General features: G+C 53.8%; 1 protein-coding gene across 1 annotated transcript; it reads right to left on the reverse strand.

Annotated features, from left to right (window-relative positions):
* Nucleotides 1-45: 45 nt before the first annotated feature.
* VIL1 (villin 1) lies at nucleotides 46-24,378 on the reverse strand. The gene is made up of 20 exons (XM_039233141.1): nucleotides 24,342-24,378; nucleotides 19,288-19,372; nucleotides 19,085-19,159; nucleotides 18,169-18,365; nucleotides 16,519-16,627; nucleotides 16,275-16,385; nucleotides 15,064-15,266; nucleotides 14,874-14,952; nucleotides 14,604-14,702; nucleotides 13,797-13,950; nucleotides 13,164-13,264; nucleotides 12,935-13,072; nucleotides 12,182-12,340; nucleotides 10,956-11,135; nucleotides 10,297-10,442; nucleotides 9,452-9,596; nucleotides 8,809-8,997; nucleotides 6,912-6,980; nucleotides 5,657-5,797; nucleotides 46-958 (listed from the first exon to the last, which is right to left on the reverse strand). The coding sequence occupies exons 2-20, from the start codon at nucleotides 19,360-19,362 to the stop codon at nucleotides 845-847; spliced, it is 2,484 nt and encodes an 827-aa protein (XP_039089072.1). The 5' UTR covers nucleotides 19,363-19,372; nucleotides 24,342-24,378; the 3' UTR covers nucleotides 46-844.
* Between the last annotated feature and the right edge of the window lie 372 nt (nucleotides 24,379-24,750).

A 24,750-nucleotide genomic window follows, 5' to 3' on the forward strand; every position in this document is an offset into this window, starting at 1 on the left:
GAAAAGGACATGGTCTTGCAGACACTTAATCATTTGTTGAGGTTGTGAGATCCCTTTCTGTTGGCCTTCTGACTTGGATTTCCGTGCAGCACCATTACACCTTAAAGGAAACGGAAGGGCAAACCAGCACGTGACTGTGGTCGGCACCGAGTTCTCATTATTTGAGGAGCTGGCGACACTTCACAGAGGTTCTGGATAACAGTTTGTAAACTCGGCACTGGCCTGCTAAGCTCTTTTGCCTTATTTGTACCAAAGAGGGGGGTGAGATAGCCTGGATTCCAGCCCCAGTGGATCTCTTGCTCTCGCCGGGTTCCCACTAGTGTGGTGAAACTCCCTAACGGGACCTTTCCCCAGGCCATTCCCCTCTTGCAAAGGAGGAAGTCCCCCTTACTGTCTCGCCTAAATCAGTGAGGAAAGTGAAAAGGAAAAGCCATTACGCTGGGAAAGCTGTAAAACTGCATAAGGCTTCAGCCCATTTCCTATAGATAAAAGTTTGTCACACAAGAGGAACAGCTAGGGGTGGCTCCTCAGAATTCTGACGTCCTGTGGAGTGTCTACTCTTCTCAGAAGGGAAAGCTCTAGAACAGGATGGCTAAAAGTGATACAACACCCGAGGATAGAAACAGTGATCCCCTTCATGTCTGAAATTGGGATCACAGTGTCTTTACAGAGGCATCATTCTGCAAGAATAGGTAGGTTACTCAATAAAAGTGGCAGTGCCACAGAAGGCCGCTCACAGGCAACTAAAATTTCACCGCAATTAGTGTAGGACTCACATCCCAGTCATCAAAACAGACCAAGCAAGGCAGGGTACTGCGCTCCAACTAGCAGCTACCCCTGCTTCTCAAAACAGGCCTTTTTGTTTCTTGAGGTTTTGTTGCTTCCATAGAGGGAGGGCAGAGAAGGCAGTGGGCGTCATCCCCAAGGCCTTGGTGAAGTCCTCAGTGGACAGGTGCTCCTAGGAGAGGGAAAGCAGAGGACAAAGGTCACACTCTTCCCCAGGGTTTACTTGGATGAGTCTTACAGGTGTGGGATGGCCATCAAATGAAGAGCAAATACAGGCAACGTCAGGAGAACCAGGAAAGAAATGGGAGGAGGCAGGTGGCATTTTGAGGTCCAAGAGGCTTGATCCCTGAAATTGGAACATGTTCAAGGTGAAGTAGACTGAGCTCCTTTTTTTTGACCCTAGCTCTGAAATAAGAATTAGGACATTTAACCTAGCTTGGTTAGGGAATTAGCTAACTTGGAGGAACGTCTTCGTTTTCCTTGCTATAGAATGGGGGAAATTTTTTGAAGGCCGATATTTGCTTCTTGGTACTGCTTTTATGGGGGTGAAGGTAATATTACACATGAAGGGGCATATGTTTTTATAAGAAACAAAGGATCTTATGCCTCTGTCTCACTAAGCAGTGAGACAGTGAGGGGACTCCTCTCTGTGAGTCTGGCCCACGGAGGAAGCAGATGAGCCACAGAAGGGAATCTACGCGGGTCCGAGCTAGGAGACCAACTTGTCTCTACCGCGGGAGGCACAGCTCTTCGGGCGGGAGCCTCTAGCCCTTGAGGGCTTGCCCTCCTGGACCCTACCTTGTTCAGGCTCAAGTTTGCCCGGCAGCCGCCCCAGCCCAATGGGCAGAGCGAGCAACAGTCTGACTTAAATGAACAGCCATGGCACTTGCCAAAACACCTAGCTGGGTTTTTTTGTGTGCTTTTTTTTTTTTTAATTTTTTAAATGTTTTTATTTCTGAGAGAGAGACAGACAATGTGAGCAGGGAAGGGTCAGAGAGAGAGAGGGAGACACAGAATCTAAAGCAGACTCCAGGCTCTGAGCTGGCGGCCAGCACAGAGCCCCACGCGGGGCTCGAACCCACGAACCGTGAGACCATGACCTGAGCCGAAGCTGGACGCTTAGCCAACTGAGGCGCCCCAACACCTGGCTGTTTTGAGTGGAAGACAAAACATTTGGATGACGTACCCTGACCTCTTCAGTCCTATGAAGCGTCTAGAAGGTTAGATAGCATAATTCTACCTTTTTACTCTCGGCATGGAGATCATGACTGGGAGACACCTTTCTAGGCCTGGGGTATGTATGTATCTTTCTCCATAAGATGAGGAGGTTGCCTGAAATGACCGTTGCTCCCAGTTCACACAATGTAATAGTGATACTGCTTAAGGCAAGCTAAGTACCATCCAGGCACGCTCACGTGAGAACCCCAGATTGAAGCTGCTATGAAACAGCATCTCCAACCTTCGTCTCTGCTCCCCAGGCACCGAGAGTAGAAGGGTGGTGAGAGCGGGGTTTTGGTTTTTGTTTTTCCATCTTAGCTCCCCACCCCCACCCCGCCACCCCAGGAGAGTGTTGTTTCCACTCCTGCAGGGAGCCGTTAATGGAACAGCTTGGAAAACCTCCACAGATGGACCTCAGGTGGGTCTGATGCCTCAGTTCTCCAGCCTGTCTAGGTTTGTCTCCCGCCTCTGGGCATTCTCTCCTCGCGGCTCCTGAGAGCCCTGCCCACTCCCCCGGGCGGGGAGGAAGAGAGTAGAGGTGGACACTTTGGGCCTCAGTGGATGGGGAAGAGCCGCGCACCCCAAACCGGTTTGCAGCAAACGCCACTCCAGGGCCCTCACCACCGTGGCTCCAGGCGCCCTCTCTGGCCCCAGTCAGGCTGGCTCGGCAGCTTGGCCCGGACTTCTGGACTCTGACCCCTAGGCTGGTAGCAGCAGCTGCCCATCCCAGTGGACTTGCATCTTTCTGCTAGTCCTGTTCTTGGACTCTGTGGTCCTGCCAGCTGATTACTGGCCTCACCCATACCCACATCCGCCTCTCTCCGGTTTACTCATTTGTGCTTAAACGCTCGGATTCTCCTCTTGCTACTGCCTGCAGCCAGACCCACCTCCCCGCTGTTCATTGTCTCCGGCTCCCCTTCTGAGCTTGGCGCAGCCGGAGAGGCCTCAAGACCTCTCCTACTCTCCCCGCTTGACAATGAACCTATATCTCTCCCACAAGAATGTGTGTTAGTCCCGTGATTTAAAAAGCAACAGACAACTGATTTTTTAAAAAGGACCTTAGATTTTGTGGACTGTGCCTACCATGGTAGGGTTGTCTTGATGCTCTTTGTCCCATTCAAAATCTGCAATCCATCCAGCTTCCCATCAATCACCTGGTTCAATAACACTGGCTGCCTCTCCTTTTAGAAATACTTTGTGCCACATGATGTTACGAGGGTAACAGCAGGGCTCCGAAGACCTGGTTCTTGCTTTGACTTGGCTGCTAAGTAGCTATGCCAGTCACATAAGGCAGGTCACTTCCCCGCACTTCAGTTTTCTCAGGTGTAGAGCACGCAGTGAAAATAGGAGGTTACATTTACAGAGCACTTTCTATGCACCAGGTGCTGGGCAAATAATATTCGTAGTATCACTATTACAGAAAATATATTAGGATCCTCCCACTCTTACAGCAAGGACACGGATGGGGGGCAGATCTGGGAGAGAATGCATGAACACAGTCTCCAAGGTGAGAGGCCGGATAACAAATGCTCTGGGAACAATCTACTGAAACGTCTATCGGGCCCAAATCCCTAACAGACTTCTTGGAGAAGTCAGGCATCTCTTTTCTATAGACCCTTCAATTCATTTGTTAAGACTTCTTTGTGGCTTATTATGCCCAGAGAACATTTTCTCTCAATAACCCCATCAAGCTAGATTTGCCGTCTCTTTTTAGATCTTCCTATGGAGGGAATGAATGTCAAATGTATTTTTAACAAGCTCTTCTTGCTGTACTCTCTCCCTACAGGTGACCCGCGCCAGCCTGCAGCTGAAGCCACCAGAGGCAGCGAGCGCTGGTGAGTCTCTCCCTGGGGCTCCTCTGAATTGCCTGCCCACCAAACACGCATCAGCTCGTAAGTCTTCCGGGTGCGGGTACCACCCAACTCATGCTTGTCCCCTCTAAGCTCAGTCTGACCCAGTGTTTTTTTATCTTGGGAAATGACACAATCTCCCCCTGCCCCTCACACACTTCATCCAGTAATTACCTAGTGTCCTTGACTTTCCCTCCCAAATATTTCTCTAAACCACTTCCTTCCCTCTACTTCCCCAGCCACCACCTATTGTAGACTTGCCCCCAATACTCAGCCTGCCCCGGGCTGCTGCTTCTGCACCTTCCATTCTTCACTTTTCTTTTTTAAAGATTTTAATTTTTTTTAATATTTATTTTTGAGAGAGAGCGCAGACACATGGGCACATGAGTAGGGGAGGGGCAGAGAGGAGGACAGAGGATCTGAAGCTGGCTCTGCACTGACAGCAGAGGGCCTGATGCGGGGCTCGAACTCACGAATCATGAGATCATGACCTGAACCGAAGTCGTACCCTTAACCGACTGAGCCACCCAGGTGGCTCATAAAAATCATAAAGATTTTATATTTAAGTAATCTCTCCATTTAACATGGGGTCAAATTTACAACCCTGAGATCAAGAGTCACATGCTCTTACCAACTGAGCCAGCCAGGTTTCCATATAGTGATCTTTCTTTTTCTAATTTTTTTTAGAATAAATAAATAAATAAGAGAGAGAAAATTCCAAGCAGGCTCCACGCTAACATAGCGCAGAGCCTGATACAGGGCTCAAATTCACAAACTATGAGATCATGACCTGAGCCGAAGTCAAGAGTCAGATGTATGCTTAACTGAGCCACCCAGGCGCCCCTCTAGTGATCTTTTAAAAAGCGCAAACGTGGGGAGCTTGGGTGGCTCAGTCGGTTAGGCGTCCAGCTTCGGCTCAGGTCATGATCTCACGGTTTGTGGGTTCGAGCCCCACGTCGGGCTCTGTGCTGGCCGCTAGCTCAGAGCCTGGAGCCTGCTTCAGGTTCTGTGTCTCCCTCTCTCTCTGACCCTCCCCTGCTCATGCTGTCTCCCTCTCTCTCTCTCTCTCTCTCAGAAATAAAAAAATAAAAAACATTAAAAAAAAAAAAAACACAAACGTAACTGCTACTCCCCTGCTTTAGCCATCTTGGTTCCTGTCCATTTTTTAAAAAGACACCACATTCCCAGGGTGCCTGTCAGCGCAGAGCCCGCTTCAGATCCTCTGCCCCCCTCTCTCTGCTCCTCCCCTACTTGCCCCCTCCTAGAAATAAATATTAAGAAAAAAAGACACCACATTCCCTAAGGTGACCTAGCAGGCACTGCTCGGTTGGGCCCCCAGCCCCCTGGCCTGCCGCTCCCCAGTTCCACACACCACAGCCACTCTGGCCACCTTGCAGTTTCACTCCCACGCTGTGCTTATTCCCTGCCTCTGGGTTTCGTGTATGCTGTTCCCTTCTCCAGGGATAATCCATTTTTGCCTGAATAATCCCTGTCCACCTTGCAGAAGGAACTCTTCCCTGACTAAATCAGGTTTCCTTTTGGAATACTTTTCACGGCACCTGTACCTCACCTGTGCGGCACCTATCATCACTGAAATTAAGTAACAGCATAATCAGGGTCCTTGCAGCCCTCTCTCGCCACTGAGATGTCACCTCACATGAAGGCAGAGACCAGATCTAGTTTTGTTCTCTGGGATCCCCCCAGCTCCCAGTCACCCGCAGGGCACAATCTGCGGCTCAGTTAGTGTCCTTGGGCAATCAGCAAGCCGTGTCTCTTCACCCTCCTCTTCCAGTCTGACCTACCTCCTTCCTAGTGGGGTCCACACCCTCAGGGAGCTCCTCCACAGACTTGTTCACCAGCTGCTCCAGGGGGAAGATGGGTAGAGGCCCAACAGCGAGGCTGGTGTTAGCATCGAACACATCCGGTTTAAAGTTTGTGATCTCCTAGGGAAGAAAAGGAAAGAAGGAAAGGAAGAAAAGGAAACCACTGGTTAATTCTGCTGGTTTGGGGCTACCTCTCAGGCTGCTTATCTCTCTGGAGTCAACCTTGCTTCTAGGGCACCTCCTTCCCAAAGTCTTCCGTGACCCCCCAACCCATACACACTCCTCATAAGAACACACCATTTGATTGGACCCATGAGCTGAAAGTTGGTTGATTGTGTCCAACCAAAGCCGATTGGTCCAAGATGGTTATTTTGTTCTTTGACTTAGGAACTTCTCCATGGCTTCTCACAGATGTTTGAGGCCTACCTTGGACATTTATGACCCTCCATCTCCTAATGGGTTTGTGAAATTGCCATCAGTAAATTCATTTAGCCTTGACCTATCTATGCCTTACAGCGCGCACACCGTCAGTCCACCAAGATGGGTTTATTGAGAGTCAGGAGGCACTCATCCTGCGGGTGGGGCCGAGGAGCCAGGTGCATTATCTGATTACCCCAGCTGCTTGTGAAATTGCTCTCATGTTCTAGACACATTTTTGCAGAGTCGGCTTGGTCTCTGCACCACTGCAAGCCTGGGAACTTCTCGAAGGAAAGGTTTCGCTTTCAGATTTCCTTATCCCAAGCGGACTGGCTAAATGCGTTTCTGTTATGTAACTCAGAGACTGAACTTTGTATCCCAGGGTGACCACAGCAGAGAAACCATTCTTCCTCAAAGTGTAGTTCGTGGACGAACTGCATCAAAGCACCTGGGCTCTTCGTTTAGAAAAGGCATATTCCTGGGTCTCAACCCAATTCCACAAGCCGGAATTTGGGGCAGTGAGTGGGACTTTGGGATCTGCATTTTAATCAGCTGCCCCCACCCCTCACTCCCAGCTCCCATCCCAGACTCATGTATGATCAGATGCGGGGACCCTTCACTAGGAAATGGAAGAGGGAAAAAAAAAAAACAGCTGGAGGCCTTGACGTTAAACGGCAAGAACTTCCACAAGGAGTGTGGGGCATGGGTAGGGGGTGCATGGTGGAAAGGAAAGCCCAGGCTGCTGGTATCCTCTCTGGAGCCTTCTCAGCTCCCACAGGGCTGACCATCGTCGGCCGGCCACCTGCCCCATACTCACATCACTAATCTGGCTCCAGTCCCCGGAGTTTCCAAGCTCCTCCTTCAGGTCCTCATAGGATTTGGTGTTCTGCACATAAAGTAAATAACAGGTTAGACCTGGTTCTCAGCAGAGATGGAAGAACTTTTTCCTTCAGTTGAAAGAATGCTGGTCTAAGGCTTGGGGGGTGGGAAGGGGAAGAGGGGGCTCAGCTAGGGGCTGGAGGAGGGGACCCTGAAAAAGGAGGCTGGATGGCGAGGATGGGCACCCAAAGGGCTGATGGTCAGAAGAGGCCCTGCTCAGCCCCACGTGGGGATGGAGGCCACACTCAGCCACATGCAGCCTTGGAAACCTGCCTACAACTTGTAGGCTCTGGGGAACATGGGGGCCCTGGAGAGCCGCAGGGCTCCTCCCAGAGCCTGGGCCCAGGCGGGGGGTTCCCTGCTGCTGAAGGGCAAAGGGAGTTAGAAGTGACCTTGGTTCTATGAGAACCCCCGTCTCCAGATCCCCAGGGCCTGGCAGCAAGCATGCGTATCCTGACTGTAGTTATGCTGAATGAAGGAGTGAACGCACACGTGAGTCTGAGAGAAGCCAGCTCAGACCAGAGGGAGGGGAGGCCGCCAGAGGTGTGGGACACTGATAATAAATTTTAGAAGTTTAGGCATCTACCCCTGCTCAGGCATAAGGTTCCTCTTAAGAGTGTATCAGACACCACATACTCCCCCTCAGTCTCCCCTCAGGAATCTGACTAAAGGTGACTAATAGACCACAAAACATATGACCCACAAGGAATGATATGGCCACAGAGCACCCCTCACACAGTGGAATCGGGCCGGTCAGGACTGGACAACACAGCACCTGGAGTTCTCCAGCCAGTAAGAGTAGGACCCGAGAAGGAACAAGGGGGAAGGGAGGTGGGGAGTGACCAGAACCTTATAAAACAAGGACTCTCATCTGTAGTCAGGGCATTCACTTTTGAATATCCCCTCTCTGTAAAGAGAGCTTTCCTACTATTCTTCCTTTCTGATCTTATGCTCTAAAAAACTTTTGGCTGCTGCTCATAAAAAAAGAAAAACGTTCTGGCATCTAGATTTGCAGCCTTGAGGTCTGTTTAATCTATCCTCAAGACTAAAGTCAGCCCATCAGCCACTGAACGAATGCTTTCAAAAAACATGTATTTGGGGAAATGTATTTGAGGAAATTAATCTAAGTTCTGGTTCCCTAAACTCATCTGTTTTGCCACTTTAGCAGACACTCTCCGCCTTAGCCTTCCTCCTTCCTCCTTCCTGCAGAAAACCTTCCATTCTGAGGACCTACCCTCTGCTTCTATGTGCGGCCAGTTCAGGAAAATCCTGTGAAGTCTGACTCCCTATCCCTCACATAAGGTCCGTATGCGTGACCCATTTTGCTTAGAATTCGGTGCTGGGAAGATACTTGTCCGTCCTTGAGAACTGGCATGTTTCATTTCACCTGGCTTAAGGATCCACCAACATCATCCCAGAGAAGTTTCTGTGATGATGGAAATGTCCTTTTTCTGTGCTGTCCAATAGGAAAGGCACCAGCCACTTGGGGCTATGAAGCACTTAGCTTGTGGCTACTGAGCAACCGAATCTTTAATTTTGTGTAACTGCCATTAATTTAAGTTTAAACAGCCAGTACGGCTCTTACCAATAATGTCCAACAGCTTTGAGCTACACCTGATCCATAAGGCACTGAACTGATCCTGGATTTTTGATAGCCTTTCTTCCCTCTCCGTCACCAGGGGGCTTAGTGGTTTTATGCAGCCTTGGTTTTTATTCTAGGCCCCCTCATTGAACAGAGAAGCCCGAGAGTCTGCCCTGCCCTGTGGGGTACCGTGAGCGGCCCTCAGGAGGAGGATGTGCCAGGCTGTAAGGATCAGGGTGGTCTGGCCACTTACACTCCACTTGAAGGGATCCCAAGCCAGGAACCAGCCTGTGAAGGTAGGGGGCTCGTATCCCTGCTTCACCACAATGATGGGGGTCTCAGGGTCACGGCCGCTGGGGTGGGTCTTGAGGTATTCCTGCACCGTGACGGCTGCGGCTTTCTTCTCATCCTCCCTGGCATGCTTCCCGATCCAGAAGAAGACCTGTGGAGAATCCGGAGCTCAGGAGAGTCAGAGTTCTGTCCTCCCTGGCCCACAGGGCTCCTCCTCGGTTCACCCAGGCTCCGATGACCAACGGTGGAGCTGAGTGACCTAGGGCAGGCCCCATCTGGCCTTGACTCTGCATCTGGGAAATGAAGAGGTTGGACAGATGTCCTGTGCAGGTATGTTCTGCCAAGGTGTGACTCCCAGCCTCCCCAGAGCCATAGACATGCTTTTGCCCCATGAAAAAAAAAAACTGGACTTTGGGAAAATACATTCTGCCCTGCAGCCCCATTGGGCACATTCCTCTCTACCTGCCCCCTTCTTCCTTAGGCTCTTGTTGTGGATACTGCTACTCCCAGGAAGGATGAATGAAGGAGCCTATCCATTAAGCCACTATTTCTTGGCTCCAGAGATTGAGATGGTGGGAAGGGAGGTCCCCAGGCCTCCATCCTACCTGGTCCCAGACATCTAGCAGGAACACATCATCCTCTTCCAAGTCATCCTGATTGAAGTCAGGGACTTCTGTGGCCAGGAAACGCCCACTCTGGTTGGAACATTCAAAGAGCCGGGGGGTGATGGCCAGGGTTTCCTCCTGCAGTCTGCGGGGTGGAGAGAAAAGTGTATTGGCAAGAAGAAGGTCGGGGCAAAGAATAGAGGACACAGAACCCTGACGTGGAAAACCTGACTTCTAGGAAAATATTCTTTTTTCTGCTCACACAAAAAGCCCCTCCTCCCAAGAGTCTAAGAGTGCTCCAAGGGAGAAATCCCCGCTGCCTTTCTAGGACACCCATTCCCGAGGCTCTTCTGTGGGCCCCCTGGGAAATTCTTTCTGCCATCCTTCCTCCGTGCCCTCCTACCACTTCTGCAGTACATGACCTTTTGCTTCTGAACCGGGGAATAGTGGATCATGGGTATTCTTCAGAAAAACCATTTAAAAGAGTGTTCACAGCTGGGGCTTCTCAGCATCCAGGTCCTGTGTCAGCGCTAAAGGGCAGGGCTCTGGCATCTTCTTCCCAAAGGGCAAGGCCTGCCCCTCTCTTTGAGTTGCTTTCTATGGCCGTGAACTCCCTTTGCCAAGAAGACACCCCCTCCAGGCCTGAAGCACACCCACACAGACACTCCTGTGCTCAAGAGGCTCTGAGGGCATGGGCTGCCCTTTACTCATCTTGCAGCCTTGGGGACCCGGTACACAGAGTCCTCGATTCATGCTTGCTGCGGGCTCTGGGCCATGGGATGGAGATGCTGGGAGGCCCACCAGCCTCAGAAGGTGAGCGGGAGGCAGAGGGACCCCGTAGCTACCTCTTGGAGTTGGCATAGGGAGCCTTTCCACCCAGGGCCATCCAGAAGTTGTCCGGCTCCTGCCCTTCGACCACCACTTGCTTGTCCGTCCGGGAGATGATGTTAGCAACCATCTTGGCCATCTCCCGCTCATCCCCGCTACAGCCCTGGGGAAAGGGGGTCAGCTGTGTTGGGGGAGACGATCTCTAGTGCCACGTCTACCCCCACCCTTCCACCACCTTCACTGGCACAGAGATCCAGCGTCCGAGAGGGCTCTCCTGCCTGGACCAGGGCCCCATGAGCACCCGTCCTCTGTCTGACACTCCAAAGAATGGCAGAGGGGACAGGAGTCTACATAGTCCTTACAGGGCAGGGGAAGGAATCCAGGAGGCTGAGATAAATGGAGAGGCAGCGACAGAAACAGAGATGGTGAGAGAGAGCTCAGGCACAAAGACAGACCAACACTGAGACAGACAGGGGTGGCCAGAGAGAAAGAGAATGAAAGAGACTGACCCAGTCACAAAGGCAGAAAATGTGAGGGTGGCCAGACCCAGAGCTGCAGAGAAGGGAGACTGGCTAGGAAATTAACAAGAAGGACCTACTCGGCCCGAGGCTCTCTGAGGCCGGGGGACCCCTAAGACCCACTTGAAGAGGGGGAAGCCACCGGGCCCTGCACACACCTTCCCACACCACAGGTAGCAGCAGGACTGGGTCTTAAGGATGAAGACGTCATTGGAGTTGAGGGAGCTGGCCCGGGCTGGGACCTCAAAGGCCTTGGTGTTGTTTGCGCTACTTCCCTGGACCTGGAACAGCCGTGTGGAGGGCACAGGCTCCGAGTTGTTGGCTCTCGAGGTGCCTCCCTGCAGGGTGTGGGGAGACGGCAGAGAGAGAAAGAGGTGGGAGCAACTTAGTACAGACAATGGAAGATTCAAGAAGGGCCCAGAAAACAGAGCGGAAGAGAGGCTGGGGGCAGTGGTGGGGTCTGCCCATCCCCAGGTCCTCTGATTCACCATCACCAGAGTAACCTTTCCAAAACGTTGCTTTGGTCATGGCACTCCCTTGCTCAGAAATCCTCAGTGGCTCCCCACTGCTTATAGACTAGACCCAGCTCCTCAGCCTAGCCTTTGAAGGCCCCACATGATGCAGGTGCCAACTACCCTTCCAGACCCACTCTGCTCTCTCCAAACCCTCCCATTGGGCTCGGCCAGGCTTCTCACTGTCCCATGGGTCCCCTCCTCTGGACCTTTGTCTTTGCTGTGCCTCCTGTACTACATGACCTCAGTTTACCTCTGCTGAGCCCTTCCGCTCTGACCCTGATGTCAAGACCTCCAACCCCCCTTTCTACCATGAACTCCCTGCCTATCCCAGATTACTATATTCACACTCTCCTGTGAACTCAACTTGTGTTTCTGGCATTTTAGCACACAGCACCTCGGGCTGTGAGTTCACTGCTCTCCCTACAGGACCGTAAACAGCAATGCACGGCCTTCTCCAGCCTTGACCCTTAGCAGAGGGCCGCAGACTTCATAGGTGCTCAACAAACAGGTGATCGCTTAAATGAATGCGGGAGGTATCTATTCCGTTATATTGGAACGCACCAGTGCAGTTTGGACAGGCTCATCATTTGGACAAATCTAGCCACAAGAACTTCCTTTCTCATGTAGAGGATCCAGAAAGATGGGGTGAGCAGAGAAATGGCACTTGCACATGTTGCGTACTCATTCCGTGTTCTTAAAGTGCCAGCTGGTTGTTTCTATCGCCAGCACCACATAGCTGATGGGGCCTCAGACAGTCCTCCCCCATGAAGATTGCCCTTCGCCTCCAGTCCCACGCCCCCAGGTCCCCTCCCACATCTGACGCCCACCCCACCGCAAATGCGGGGACTGTCTCGGGCCGGCAATCACACCTGGTAGACCACCATCTGTCCCTTGAAGATGGCCATGAGGTGCAGTGGCTCCTTGCCCATCGGGACCCGGATCTGGACCAGTTCATTGTTGTACTTCTGGTCCAGGCTGACGGCTTGATAGGCAGAGGCTGCTATTTCATCCTGGCTGGCCTGGCTACCCTGGGGACGAGCACGACGGAGGAGTGGGGTGAAGTCAGCTCCAGTTCTGATCCCGTCCCCTGCTGTGGCCACACCTCCATCCCTGAGTCTCACCTGGCCCCAAACCCAACTGTCCACCCAACCAAATCCCACCCTGGACACAGCCCTAACCCAATCTGAGCCAGACTGTTTGATCCCAGCCCCATGCCTTATCCTTTCCCAGAAACACCCCCGCCACCCCTAGCTCCTCTGCAACCCCGGCCTTAACCCCAGACCTCCTCTTCTTCCTGGGGGAAACATGGCTACCATACCACTACCCCCAGTACCCAAGCGTCTCCCTGCTCGCTCACATCTGGACACAGAAGCCCAGATGAAGGGAATGTGCGAGAAGCCATGGAAATTAGGAGGCTCTGAGAACTCAGAGGAGAAAGGGTTGTACATGGGGGTACTCCGTGCCAGTGGGATCTCACAGCCAAAGCAGTCCCAGGATGGAAACAGGGTGAGCCCCCCCATCACTAGAAGTATTCAGCTCAAGGGTGATGGCCACTTGGTAGGGGCAGAGCAGAGTGGGAGCCGAGCTGGCTGTGCTCTGGGCAGGGAGGGGTGAGGCCTGACCTGCCAGATGTAGAGCAGGTAGTGCGGCTTCTCCCCGACAAGGTAGGTGTAGAGTAGCAGGTAGCAGTCACCCCCGTAGAAGTGGCCTATCCACTTGGAATCCACCGGCACCAGCTCCAGGTTCTCAATGCGCCATACCTGGGGCCAGTGCCAGGTTGGTGTGAGGTCCAGCACAGGCTCCGCCGGCCACCCCCCCACCCAACACCCACTTTCCCCACCCTCACCATACCTGCACCTCCCCACTGCCATCGTCTACCATCTTCTTCTGGGCAGCCACCTGAGGCTGGACGTGCATGGACATGGCATCGAACTTCACCTGCTCCACTTTGGCTGGAGGGAGGGGGGATCACAACATCGGCTGTCACAAACTGAGGTCCCCAGGTCTTCCCAACAGCCCTGATAGCTATAATTCTTAGATCCATTTAACAGATGAGGAAACCAAGACGAGAGAGGTCACGGAGCTAGAGAGTGGCAGTTACAATGTGAAACCCTGTCTCCCACCCCTAAGACTCTGGCTTCTCCAGGGGCTCCCAGAGGAGAGGGGCAACCCTTTTTCCTCCTGCAGGTGCCTGGCACTGAGCTTGCCTTCGGCAACTATTGTCTGGTGAGAGACTGAAGCCGTCCGGTTTCCAGGGAGACTTAGCCCCATTCCAAAGGAAAGACAGGTGCTTCTCAGCTCCCTTTTTGTGACAGCTCCAAATTTACCCATGTGCCCTTGCATCCCCACCCTATTCGGGAGCCCAGAGCCAGGGCAAAAGTGCGCATGGCAGAGGCGCGTCTGAGAAGGACAGGAGGCAGGCACGGATGCTCTCCGAGCCCCACTCCAGCTCCCAGCCCCACCCTGCCTCGGGCCAGCACTCACCCACGGCGCCCAAGTTGTGGATTTTGCCCAGGCCCGAAGTCTGATTAGGCAGTGTCCACTTCTGGAAGAGCTGCTGAAAGACAGCGGACTCGGCCCCATCGTTCTGCACCTCCACCTGTGTGTTCGGCGGGTACTGCTTCGCTTTGATAAAGTTCTGGAAGAGAGAGCAGAGGCTGGGTGTGTGTGTCCCTCTCCGAACCCCCAGAGCCCCCACGTGCAAAGCCTGGCTCTAACCCCAACCAGACCCAACCACAAGCCTACCCTTGGTCCCAAGCCTAACTAGAACCCAACCCCCAGTTCCAATGTTGACCCCAAAGCTAAGGCCTGCTCTGGCCTCAACCCCAAAACCAAATGAGACCTCAAACTTGACCCTACCTCAGTTCTGCCCCCAATCCCTAGCTGCTATCTCCAACCTTGAACCCGATTCCCATTCTAATGCTGACCCCAAGCCATCTAGCGTTATTGACTCCAGCCCCAGTAATGACCTCAAACTCTCACTTAGCTCCAACCCCCTGCTGACCCAATCCCCTCTTGTAGAAAGGTCAGCCTCCATTTCTCCCTCCTTTTCTGAACTGAGCTTGAGGTGGGAGGTCACATCCTGAGGAGGCCCCCAGGTTGCCTGTTGGTGGGCCCCTGGTGCCTTGCTGCGACCCCCCAAGAAGGCTCCAGAGCAGAGCCTCAGCACTTGAGCTGGGCTGGGCCCAGAACTTTGAAGAGCTCTGCCTGGTGGGACACCCAGTCTCATCCCCCTTCTCTCTCCCTGCTGTATCTGCTTCTCTCCCCTTCCCCCCGCCGACCCATGCTCACCAGTGCCTGATTCATGGCCTCCGTCTTCTCCTGGGCGTTGGAATTCTTCCCCTTCCACACGTAGATCTTCAGGCCCCCCTGGTCCAGGATGTAACAGTCCTAGAGGTGGGAGAGAAAGACCCAGGGGAGAGCCTGAGGGTAGGGACGGGGCACAAAACTGGCTCCTTCCCACAGGCCAGCCCAGGCCCCTGGCACTTCACCTGCATGGGGGAGAGTGGACTGGGTGCAGGGGGACAGGAGGTGGGGCTAGGGGTCTCCAGACTCTCTTACCTCATGACTGAGCAGGTTTTGGGTGAGTGGCCTCGTGGCGATTTCTTTAACCACCAGCTTTCCCTCTGAGTCAGACACGCTGTGGGACAAAGGGCACAGCAAAGATGAGCGAGGGATCCCACAGCCATCACCCAGGTGCCCTGCCCCCAGGGAGCTCCCATGCCCACAAAGAGCCCAGCTGGACACTCACTGATACAACTTGAGGGCGGCCTTGAGTGCCGGCTCCACCACCTTGTCAGGCACCGCGGCCTTCAGCTCCTTCCGCTGGCCCAGCACGTGGTTCATGATCTCCATCAGCTTCGGGGTCGCCTTCTCGTTCTCGCCGTCCACCACGCCCACATAAGTGCGCCCACCTCGCTCCCGGTCTCGGATCTCCTTGGCCAGGGTCATGCCCTGCAGGGAGACCCCGGTGACCCATGAAGGCTGGCATCTGCCACCTCAAACCATGCGGGGAAAGCCCAAGCCACCCTGCGGCGGCCCCAAGAGGCGCCTGCCCTGCCCTTACCCTTGTGAGTGGGGCGACCAGGCTTTTAAGGTGCGTGTGTGAAACCAAGTGAACCCCATTGGGAAAGCAAGTTTCTCAGTGGCAGGACAGTGTTTGGGGTGCGCTTGAAATTTGTGATTTATTTCCCAGTTTTGGACAAGAGCTGAGCCCTGGCTATCATAGTGCTCAGTCTTTTTGGCCCCAAGCGAACTTGCACGTGCACTCACACACACGTGTGTGCACATGGGCTCACACACCTCACACACACGCACACACACCCAGGGTGGACAGCCCACATGTGCTCACACAGAGACACACACATGCAGCACCCTTCCTCGTGCGCCCACATGTGCATGCACACTCACACACACCCTGGTCCCCTTCCTCAGCCCAGTGGCCACGTACCTCTGGGTACCAGCATTTCAGCCCCAGCCCCAGGGCCTCTGCAGACTGAGGCCATATTTCTGTCTCCAGCCCAGCTCTCTGCTGTCATCTCATGTCATCCACGATAGTCCCATTTTAAGATGCCCCAAACTGAACTCGAGTTCCTCCCCGCATCTGTTGCTCCTGGTTTTTCTCACTTCAGGCAACGGGACTCCATCCACTCCATGGTGGCTCAGGCCCAACGCCCCTCTCTCCTCAGCCCCATCACCCACATGTGATGTATGTGGCTCCCCACTTCCTGTCCGAGGGGCCAGGGCGCCCCCTCCCAAACCCCCAGGTGGCCACAGGGCTCCCTGCATCCCGATCTACCTTCCAACACCCTATCCAGGCCGGTTGGCCGAGACCTGGAGGCGCGGGGCTGGTTGGGGGGGACAGAAGTCTGGTGAGTTTGATTGGTAGGAGGGGTGTGCAGGGGCAGGTGAGGGCAGGGTGGGGTTGGGAAGCAGGGCGGGGGGCGCACGGGCAGGGCTTACCCTTAGTCTCTCCATGCGGTTACTCTCCGGCCCGTTCCACTGGATGATAAGCTTCCCCAGGTCCAGGAGAAAAACATCCCCACGGTTGAAACTCTTCCAAGACATCTCCACCTGGTGTGCCAGAGGGGAGGAGCGGCCTCCACTCAGGTACGTTCCGCAGTCCATCATGTCTTCCCCACCTCCTGCCTGCCCTCACCCCTCCCAGGCCTCTGCCCGCCACCCCAGGGCCCTGGCCGATGCCCACCTCTCCGGCCACCACGTTCCTCTTGCCCTTGACATGCAGCAGCCGCTGGACCTGGTAGGAGTTGGTCTCCACGTGCTTCATGCCAGAAGCCACACCTCCCTTCCGGATCCTGTGAAGAGAAGGAGCTGACCCAAGGGAGTGGTCTGGGAGGGGTGACAGAGCCTGGGTGCCCCCTGCCACTGGGGCCACCTGAGGGCTGTGGCTGGGATGAGGGTGAGGTGCGTGAGGTATCTCAGGAGCCCACTCCAAGACCACTCTCAGGGTCATGCAAGTGTGATATCAGTCTTTTGCCAACATGTGCACGGGCTTCCTCAGCCTCCTTACAGTTTTCACCCTAGATGCCTCATTTACTGCCTCCTAGTCCCTGCCCTGTTGATAGGCCCACTAAGAAGGGTGCACGGTAATGTGCAAATGTGGAAGGATGGGGTCCCCGAGGACGGGAACCACAGTGGAAGGGAAGAGGAGAGATGCTGTGGACCGAATTGTGTCCCGTGCCAAACTCATGTATGGAAGCCTTAACTCCAGTGTGGTAGTATTTGGAGATGGTGCCTTTGAGAGGTAATAGATTTTGATACAGTTTTTTTTTAATGTTTATTTTTGAAAGAGAGAGAGAGAGGAAGTGGGGGAGGGGTAGAAAGAGAGGGAGACACAGAATCCGAAGCAGGCTCCAGGCTCTGAGCTGTCAGCACAGAGCCCCACGTGGGCTTGAATCCACAAACCATGAGATCATGACCTGAGCCGGAGTCAGAGGCCAAACCAACTGAGCCCCCCAGGCGCCCCATGATACAGTTTAGATGAGGTCCTGAGGGTGGGGCCCCCATGATGAGGTTAGTGTCCTCATAGGAAGAGACATCAGAGAGCTTGCTCACTTTCTTCACCATGCGAGGACATAGTGAGAAGGTGGCCGTCTACAAGCCAGGAAGTGGACTCTCACCAGCAACCAAATCAGCTGGCACCTTGATCTTGAACTTCCCAACCTCCAGAACTGTGAGAAAATTAATTTTTGTTGTTTAAGCTACTCATTCTACAGTATTTTGTTAGGGCAGCCCAAGCACACTAAGTCAGGAGAGGTGCCAGCTCAAATACCCAAAGGGGTGGACTGTTGCCAGAAGTGTGGGAAGAAGAAGAAGAAGACAAAAGGGAGGGGTGGGGGACTATGGCTAACCGGAGAGCTTCTGGCCTATCCTACTGGTCAGTAGCAACATGGCTCTTGACTGTGTGTTTCCATGGGAAAAGCCCAGAGGGCCAGAGCTTCAGACTTTTCAAGAAAAGCTAGATATCTGGGGTTTTAGTGGGAAAGTCCTGCTTTAGAGGATGGAGGAGCAGTTATTTGCCCGTTGGCCAAATGGAAGACTTGACCGTGATGCCCTGGAAGGCCTTCTTTGGCACTGAGCTCTTCAGAACATTCAGACAGGGGTCGATTTACAAAACTCCATGGTGCACCATTGCAGAAAGGCCCCTGGGGCCGCCAAAGACACTCGGAGGGATGAAGACCAAGGACACGGCAGCAGCAGAAATGAGGGTGGGGAAGTGGAAAGAACAAAAATCACCAAAACCCCATTGGGGATCCCCCTCACAGCCCCCTGCCAGCCTCAGGCTCCCCCGGCCAGCTCAGGCCCCACTCCCCGCCAGCAGTGCACCCCTCCATACACGAGGCCCTGCTTGAAGTAGCCTCGGAAAGCCTCACTCTCGTTGCCCTGGAGCTCGCGGTGCTGGACGGCCCGGCCCTTCAGGTAGTCGTCCATCTGTGTGGTGTAGATGGCAGCCGCCCCTTGCTCGTCCTGGGATGAGGCCAGGCCAATCCAGTAGTGGATGTCATAGGACAGACCGCTGCCCGTCTTGTGGATCTAGGGAGAGAGGAGGGGCGGTGTGCCTGAGGCCCTGGGCTCCCATAGCCCTCTCCCCGCCTCCCTGCTTTGCATGGTCTGGTAATGGCCCCAGCTCTGCCCCAGACTCTCTGAGGCCTGAGACAAGTGGCTTTCCCTCTGGGTCTTGGTCACCTCATCTTGGAAATAAGTGGGCTGCACCTAGCAGCATTTTCCAAAGTGATGTGCACGGACCATCACAGGCCTAAGAGGTGCTTAGGTGGTATACAAATGTACATAGGACATGATTGTGTAAAAATTGTATAGCTGCTTTCTGCTTGTGATGTGAGACACTGCTTTCCATTTATGGTAATGATGCAGAGCTATGTTTTTAATCAATAGATTTAAATTTTAAAAGTGATTCCATGTAGGGAAAGACGCAAAGGCAGTAACAGTACAGGATGTGGCAAAAACCAAGGAGGCGATATGAAGGGGACTATGCATCTTGCTGGCTCAGAGCGTCCCCGAGACTGTACATTCAAAGATGTTCACCTCAGGTGGGGGAGCTCAGTGACCAAGAGCCTCATATCTCTGACCTTGCAGAACTACGAAAGGCTGGGCACCTGGGCACGCTCAGTGAATACTGTCTAGGGGTAAAGCCCAGCCAGCCCTCCTGACTGCCCCCAGCCTCAACTTTCCCCCCTGATGCCACACTGGGCTTTGCTGTCTGCTCGGCCCCTGGGGCACCCGTCCCCACTCACAGCCAGGACTATGTAGCAGTCACCATCGAAGAAGTTGCCGAAGGTGTTGGGAGGAACAGGAACCATCTTCATGGCCTAAGGGAAGGAAGGAGCTCGGAAGGGCTGCCCTGGACTACATCAGAGGGCGGGATTTGAGGACAGAGGCTCCCTCCTTCCCTCCCTCCATCCCAGCCTGCAGAGCCTGCCCACACACCCCCACTCACCTCTATCCTCCATATCTGCACCCCAGGGGTGGTGACGTTGAGGGAGCCTTTGACTTGGGTGCTCAGTGTGGTCATGGTGAGGAACCTAGGGGAGGGAGACGTGGGAACAAAGATTGAGGAGCTGGGAGCTCCCTGGGTTGCAGGAGCTGCCCTTCCAGCCCAGCCCTGGAGAGCTCCCAACACCACCAGGAGGCCCAGGGACTTGGGAAAGGGAGGGGCTGGCGCTCCACCCTGGGCTCTGATTGGCCAAGGGCCCAGCCGCCAGTCTTCCCATCCAACTCTGATCTTGTCACTCTGTTGCTCAAATCCCCTACCCTCCCTATTGCCTACTGAATAAAGCCCTCACTCTTTAGCTTTCCATTTAAGGCCCTTGTTTTTTAGCCCCAAACAATTTTCTTTTTGAAAATTTTTTTTATCAAAGCCATGCTGACTGGGAAAAAAAATCATACAGACTCAAAAAAGAAAAAAACAGAAAGAAAGAAAGAAAAAAAAGAAAAGAAAGAAAGAAAAGCTGGGTGAGTGCCTGGATGGCTCAGTCAGTTGAGCGTCCAATTCTTGATTTCAGCTTAGGTCATGACTCCAGAGTCTTGGGATCAATCCCCATGTTGGGCTCCACACTCAGCATAGAGCCTGCTTAACATTCTCTCTCTCTCTCTCTCTCTCTCTCTGGCCTCTCTCCCGCTTGTGCTCTCTCTCCAAAATAAAAAAATTTTTTAATTAGAAAAAATTTTAATGTTTATTTCTCTTTTTGAGATGGAGAACACGAGCTGGGGAGGTGCAGAAAGAGAGGGAGGCAGAGGACCCAAGCAGGCTCTGAGTTGACAGCAGAGAGCCTGATGTGGGACTCAAACTCATGCACAGTGAAATCATGACCTGAGCTGAACCTGAGCTTGACTGACTGAGCCACCCACGTGCCCCCAAGTTTTAAAAAAATGTTTAAAAAGGAAAGCAAAGAATGAGGGTATGTACCCAAAGAAAAGACAAGTGTTCGAACAAAAACTAGAACTTGAAATTCATAGCAGCTCTACTCATAATAACCAAAAGGTTATTCAACTTAAGGCAGATCAACAAAAGGCAGATATAGATATATAGATATAGATATAGATATAGATATAGATATAGATATAGATATAGATCCTCACAATGGAATATTATTCAGCCATAAAAAGGAATGAACGGCGAACACACATTGCAGCACAAATTCCCCTTGAATACGTTATGTGTGGTGAAAGGAACCACACACAGAAGGCCATGAATTGATGATCCATTTTCACGAACCATCCAGAACCTGCCAATCCGTACACATAGCAAGTGGGGCAGTGGTCGTTGGGCTGCAGGGATGGGTCAGGGGAGACACCTATTAGTGGGTATAGAGTTTCCATCTGGATGATGAAAGAATTCTGGAACTAGACCGTGCTGATGGCTGGACAACGTTGTGGACACACGGGATACCACTGAATTGTATAAAGTGGTCAAAATGGTAAATCCTATGTGTATTTTGCCCAGTAGAAAAAGTATGTGCAGTGGCTTTGTGTTCCTTTGTAGCTCTCCCCCAAACACCCCTCAGTCACCATTCTGGTGGCCCCCAAGATACAGACCCCACAAAGGCAGGGACTGTGTTTGTTGGCTCAATACTGAATCCCCAGCATCTAAAACCATTTGGGCACTTTGCTGAGTGAGTAGATGGAAGAATGGATGGGTGGGTGGATGAATGAACTCTCCAGTGTGAACCAGCCTCCAGCCACTGAGCTGAAAGAAACCTCCCCTCGCCAAGCTTCCTTTATGGCTCTTTCCGTTTTCACCTGTAGCTCCGTTCTCCACTCCAGCTGCTCATCAGAATCACCTAGGGAGCTTTCTAATGATACCAACGTTTTGCTACAGCTCAGCTCTATCCCGAGGGATTCTGATTTAATTAGGCTGGGTGGGGCCCAGGCACTGAGTATTTTATTTTCTGACTTTTGGGAGCACAGCATGGGTGCTTTTAAAACTTCCAGAGATTCTGATATGAGTGAGGGCAGAGACAGACTTGTCCCCCGTGATTCTCATCCCTGGTTTCCTGCCTCTCCCTATCAGGCTGGAGGCCACCCCCATTCCCCTCTGAGCCTTCCACCCAGCCTGGCACAGAGCTGCCCTCCCAGAAGGCTTCTTGAACTGATGAACAATGAATGAAAGGTCGTGTGGCTCGGGGGTCAGGCCTCACACACTGTCAACCTGAAACCTCGCTATCTAATCTCTTGTGGCACCTTGACTCTGAATCACCTCTTGGAACAATGACCTGTTTTACTTTACTGCTGGGAAACTCCCTCTTCTGACTCCTGAGGGGTGACCTCTCTTCCTGGCATTCTGGAGTTTGAGGTAAGGTCTCCCCGCCCAGCCTCTGATTAGCGGCCCCTCCAGCAGATCAGGGCCACATCTGGTCACTTTCAGTGTGCCTTCAGGAGCCCCTTGTGCCTGGGCCCTCTCTGATGCCCTGTCAGCCATGGCCCCTTCACGAGGTATTTCTCAACCCACAGAGACCCCAGGGCTCCCGGGACACCTGGGTCAGTAGGACCAGTCTGGGTACAAAGGAGAAATATGTTTTCTGTGTTATTTCATTTGCCACCTTGGTCTGCATCTTCCTTTCTCCGAGACAGACTCTTTGACACCCACTAGCTGTATGAACATAAGCCCTGTTTCTTCATCTATGAAATGGGGGGCGGTCACCTAGATGATCTCTAGGGACATGCTCTGAGTTTTAGGAGTGAGCAGCAAGAGGAATGGAGGGCAGACAGTAGAAGACACTTCCTGCCCATCAGATGAGTGGCCATTTGGGTGAGCAGGGACTTGTAAAGGCCAGCATGCTCCTTCCCGTAGCTTTGGAACCTCTAGCCTGGACTGGGAAGGTGGGAGTCTCCACTGGGCCAGGAGTGGGGGGAAGGGGATCCTGAGAAGGGTGGCCCTGAGAGGTGAGCTCATAGTGCGAGGGTCTCCCACAGACCCTTCCCTGCTGCTGCTCCTATCCATGCTGGTCAGAGCAGACACCTCTGCCTACCCCTCCCCCCCACCCCTAGAGGGTTCTTCCCAGAGAAGCTGTCTCTCTGGACCTGATGGGAGGGATATGGGTTCCTCACTCCGACCGACACTCACAGCATGGCCCCAGGGTTGGATATGTGCTGCCTTCTCCCTCAACTTGAGTTTGCTGGCTGCCCCCCTCACTCCTGACCGCCAGTAGTCTCCGTCCCCAACTTGAGGAAGGGCACCGTTACTCCCAGACCCCAGAGTCAGCTATGTGTGCGACACCCTGGACCCCCACCTCTCCTGCCCCTCTGTCCACCGGAACCTCTCTCCAGTCTGCCCCCTGCCACAACCCCTCCTTCTCTCTGTTCACAGCTGCCTTCTAGTGATGCCAACTGCTGGCTTGCTCTGTCCCCAGCCAGCTTCCCGCTCCCCGCCATGTCCTTCCTCCCGTGCTTCCCTTTACCAATGGCCTCCCCACCTATCTTCACATGGCTAACACCTACATGATCCTCTGGACTCAGTTTAGGTCTCATTTCCTCCAGGAGACCCTCCAGAATCCTCAGGCTAGACGAGGCCCCCTCCTCGAGGGCACCAAGGCATCCCAGACCTGTGTCTCTCTTGGCGCCCTGACCACATGGCGATGAAAGGATCTGTTTGTGAGTCTCAGGTCTCCGAGGCTGAGGACCTAGACAGTTTGTCTGCGTAGCCCCCATAGTAGGTGCTCAAGAATATTCACAAAGCTTAAAGACGGAACTGTGGGACGGAAGGGGGGGACCCTGTTGGAGTCCTCGTGGGAGGTGGGGCTCCTGCTCCATCCAGGTCCCACCTTTCAATTCTTACCTGCTGCCACGTTGTCCTGCGGGGTGCTGTCACCCCAGCTCTCAGTCCCCAGTCGTGCGGGTCTGAGCTGGACAGGGGTATGGCAGGTCCTGAAGCCCAGGACACCCTCCTGCTTCCCCAGGCCCATGAGAGCAGGGAGAGAGGACACACCCAGCATCCCAGCCTGGGACTCTGTCCCTCGCAGCCCTGAGAATGCCTTTGCAGGCTTTCTGGGAAGGGGTGGGCAGTGTGTCCCGGGACCCTGGTCTGGACTTGGCTCCCGCCTCTTTTCCCCCCATTTCAGCTGAATGGGGCCACGGTGACTAGTAAAGCCAGAGGACCAGACCTGGGGACAGAGGTGCATGCTAGGGTGGCTGGGGAGCATGGACTGGGGCCAAAAAGGGCCCTGCCTCACCAGCCCCCTGTCTGTCACTCCCTTTACCCATTCAATTCCTGATGGCTGTGGCTCACACCCTAGGATCCAGCAGCCCTGAGGCCCCAGAAGTGTCAGGGGGAATGACAGCACAAAGAAGGAAACCATTTCACATGAGGAACAAATGTGCAGGGGCGCCTGGGTGGCTTAGTCGGTTAAGCGTCCGACTTTCGCTTAGGTCATGATCTCGCGGTTCGTGGGTTCGAGCCCCGCGTCGGGCTCTGTGCTGACTGCCAACTCAGAGCCTGGAGCCTATTTCAGAGTCTGTGTCTCCCTCTCTCTCTGACCTTCCCCTGCTCACACACACTCTCTCTCTCTCTCCTAGAAATAAATAAAAATATTAAAAAAAAAAAGGAACAAATGTGCGAAGAGATGGGGTGAGGTAAGGGAAGGGGGAGGCAGAGTGAGGTGAGGGTGACCAGCCAGTCCCAGCTTGTCCGGGAGTATCCAAGCTTTCAATCTAAGAGCCCGGTGTTTCCAGAACCTCCCCATTCAGGGCAGTCCGGAATGGTTGACGCCTGAAGTCAGGTGGGAGCCAGCGGCAGGTGCGAGTCTGAAAGAGCAGCAGCCTGGAGTGGAGCCTGTACAGTTCTTTCCTTGGAGGCTCGGGCAGCCACACTGGGCTCCCTGCTCTTTCCAGAAGCTCCAGAGTGCCAAGCCTCTCTCCCACAGCCGCTCCAAGGAGCTACAGGAAGCCCCAGGCTGCCGGCAAGAAGCAGGCGCCCTTGTCCCGTTCTCTCCCACACCTACTGTCCCGCCCGTCCAAGTTGTGTCCATCCCGGCGTGGCCGGCAGGGTTGCCTTACCTGTCTGGGGGAAGCAGCTGCCACCTGGGAGGTCTCAGGGAGTTGTGGCAAGCTGGCTGCAGGAGAGCGACCTTTGTCCCCACCGCCGCCCCCCCCCCTCCTCTAGGAACTGCCTTCACCATATAAGGGAAGATAGGGCCCCAGAGACTGGGCGAGAATGGGTGAGGGGGTGGGGAGGCAGGTCCCCGCCAGGTCCCTGGGAGCCAGCGGAGCCCGGCGACAGCCTGACAGCAGGAGCCAATGTGCCCCACCCCTGACTCCCAGCGAGCACCTCCCAGGGACAGGGCATGTTTCTGCCCAAGGCCCAAGCTTTCACTGCAGGTGGACAGTGCCAGCCAGGAAAGGCAGGGGAGCCTGGACCCTTCCTCCCAGCAACCCAGATAAGGAGGCTCAGCTGCCCTCCCTCCTT

This window comes from Hyaena hyaena, unplaced genomic scaffold, assembly GCF_003009895.1.
Source record: "Hyaena hyaena isolate Hyena2069 unplaced genomic scaffold, ASM300989v1 scaffold_71, whole genome shotgun sequence".
NCBI classification, from domain to species: Eukaryota; Metazoa; Chordata; class Mammalia; order Carnivora; family Hyaenidae; genus Hyaena; species Hyaena hyaena.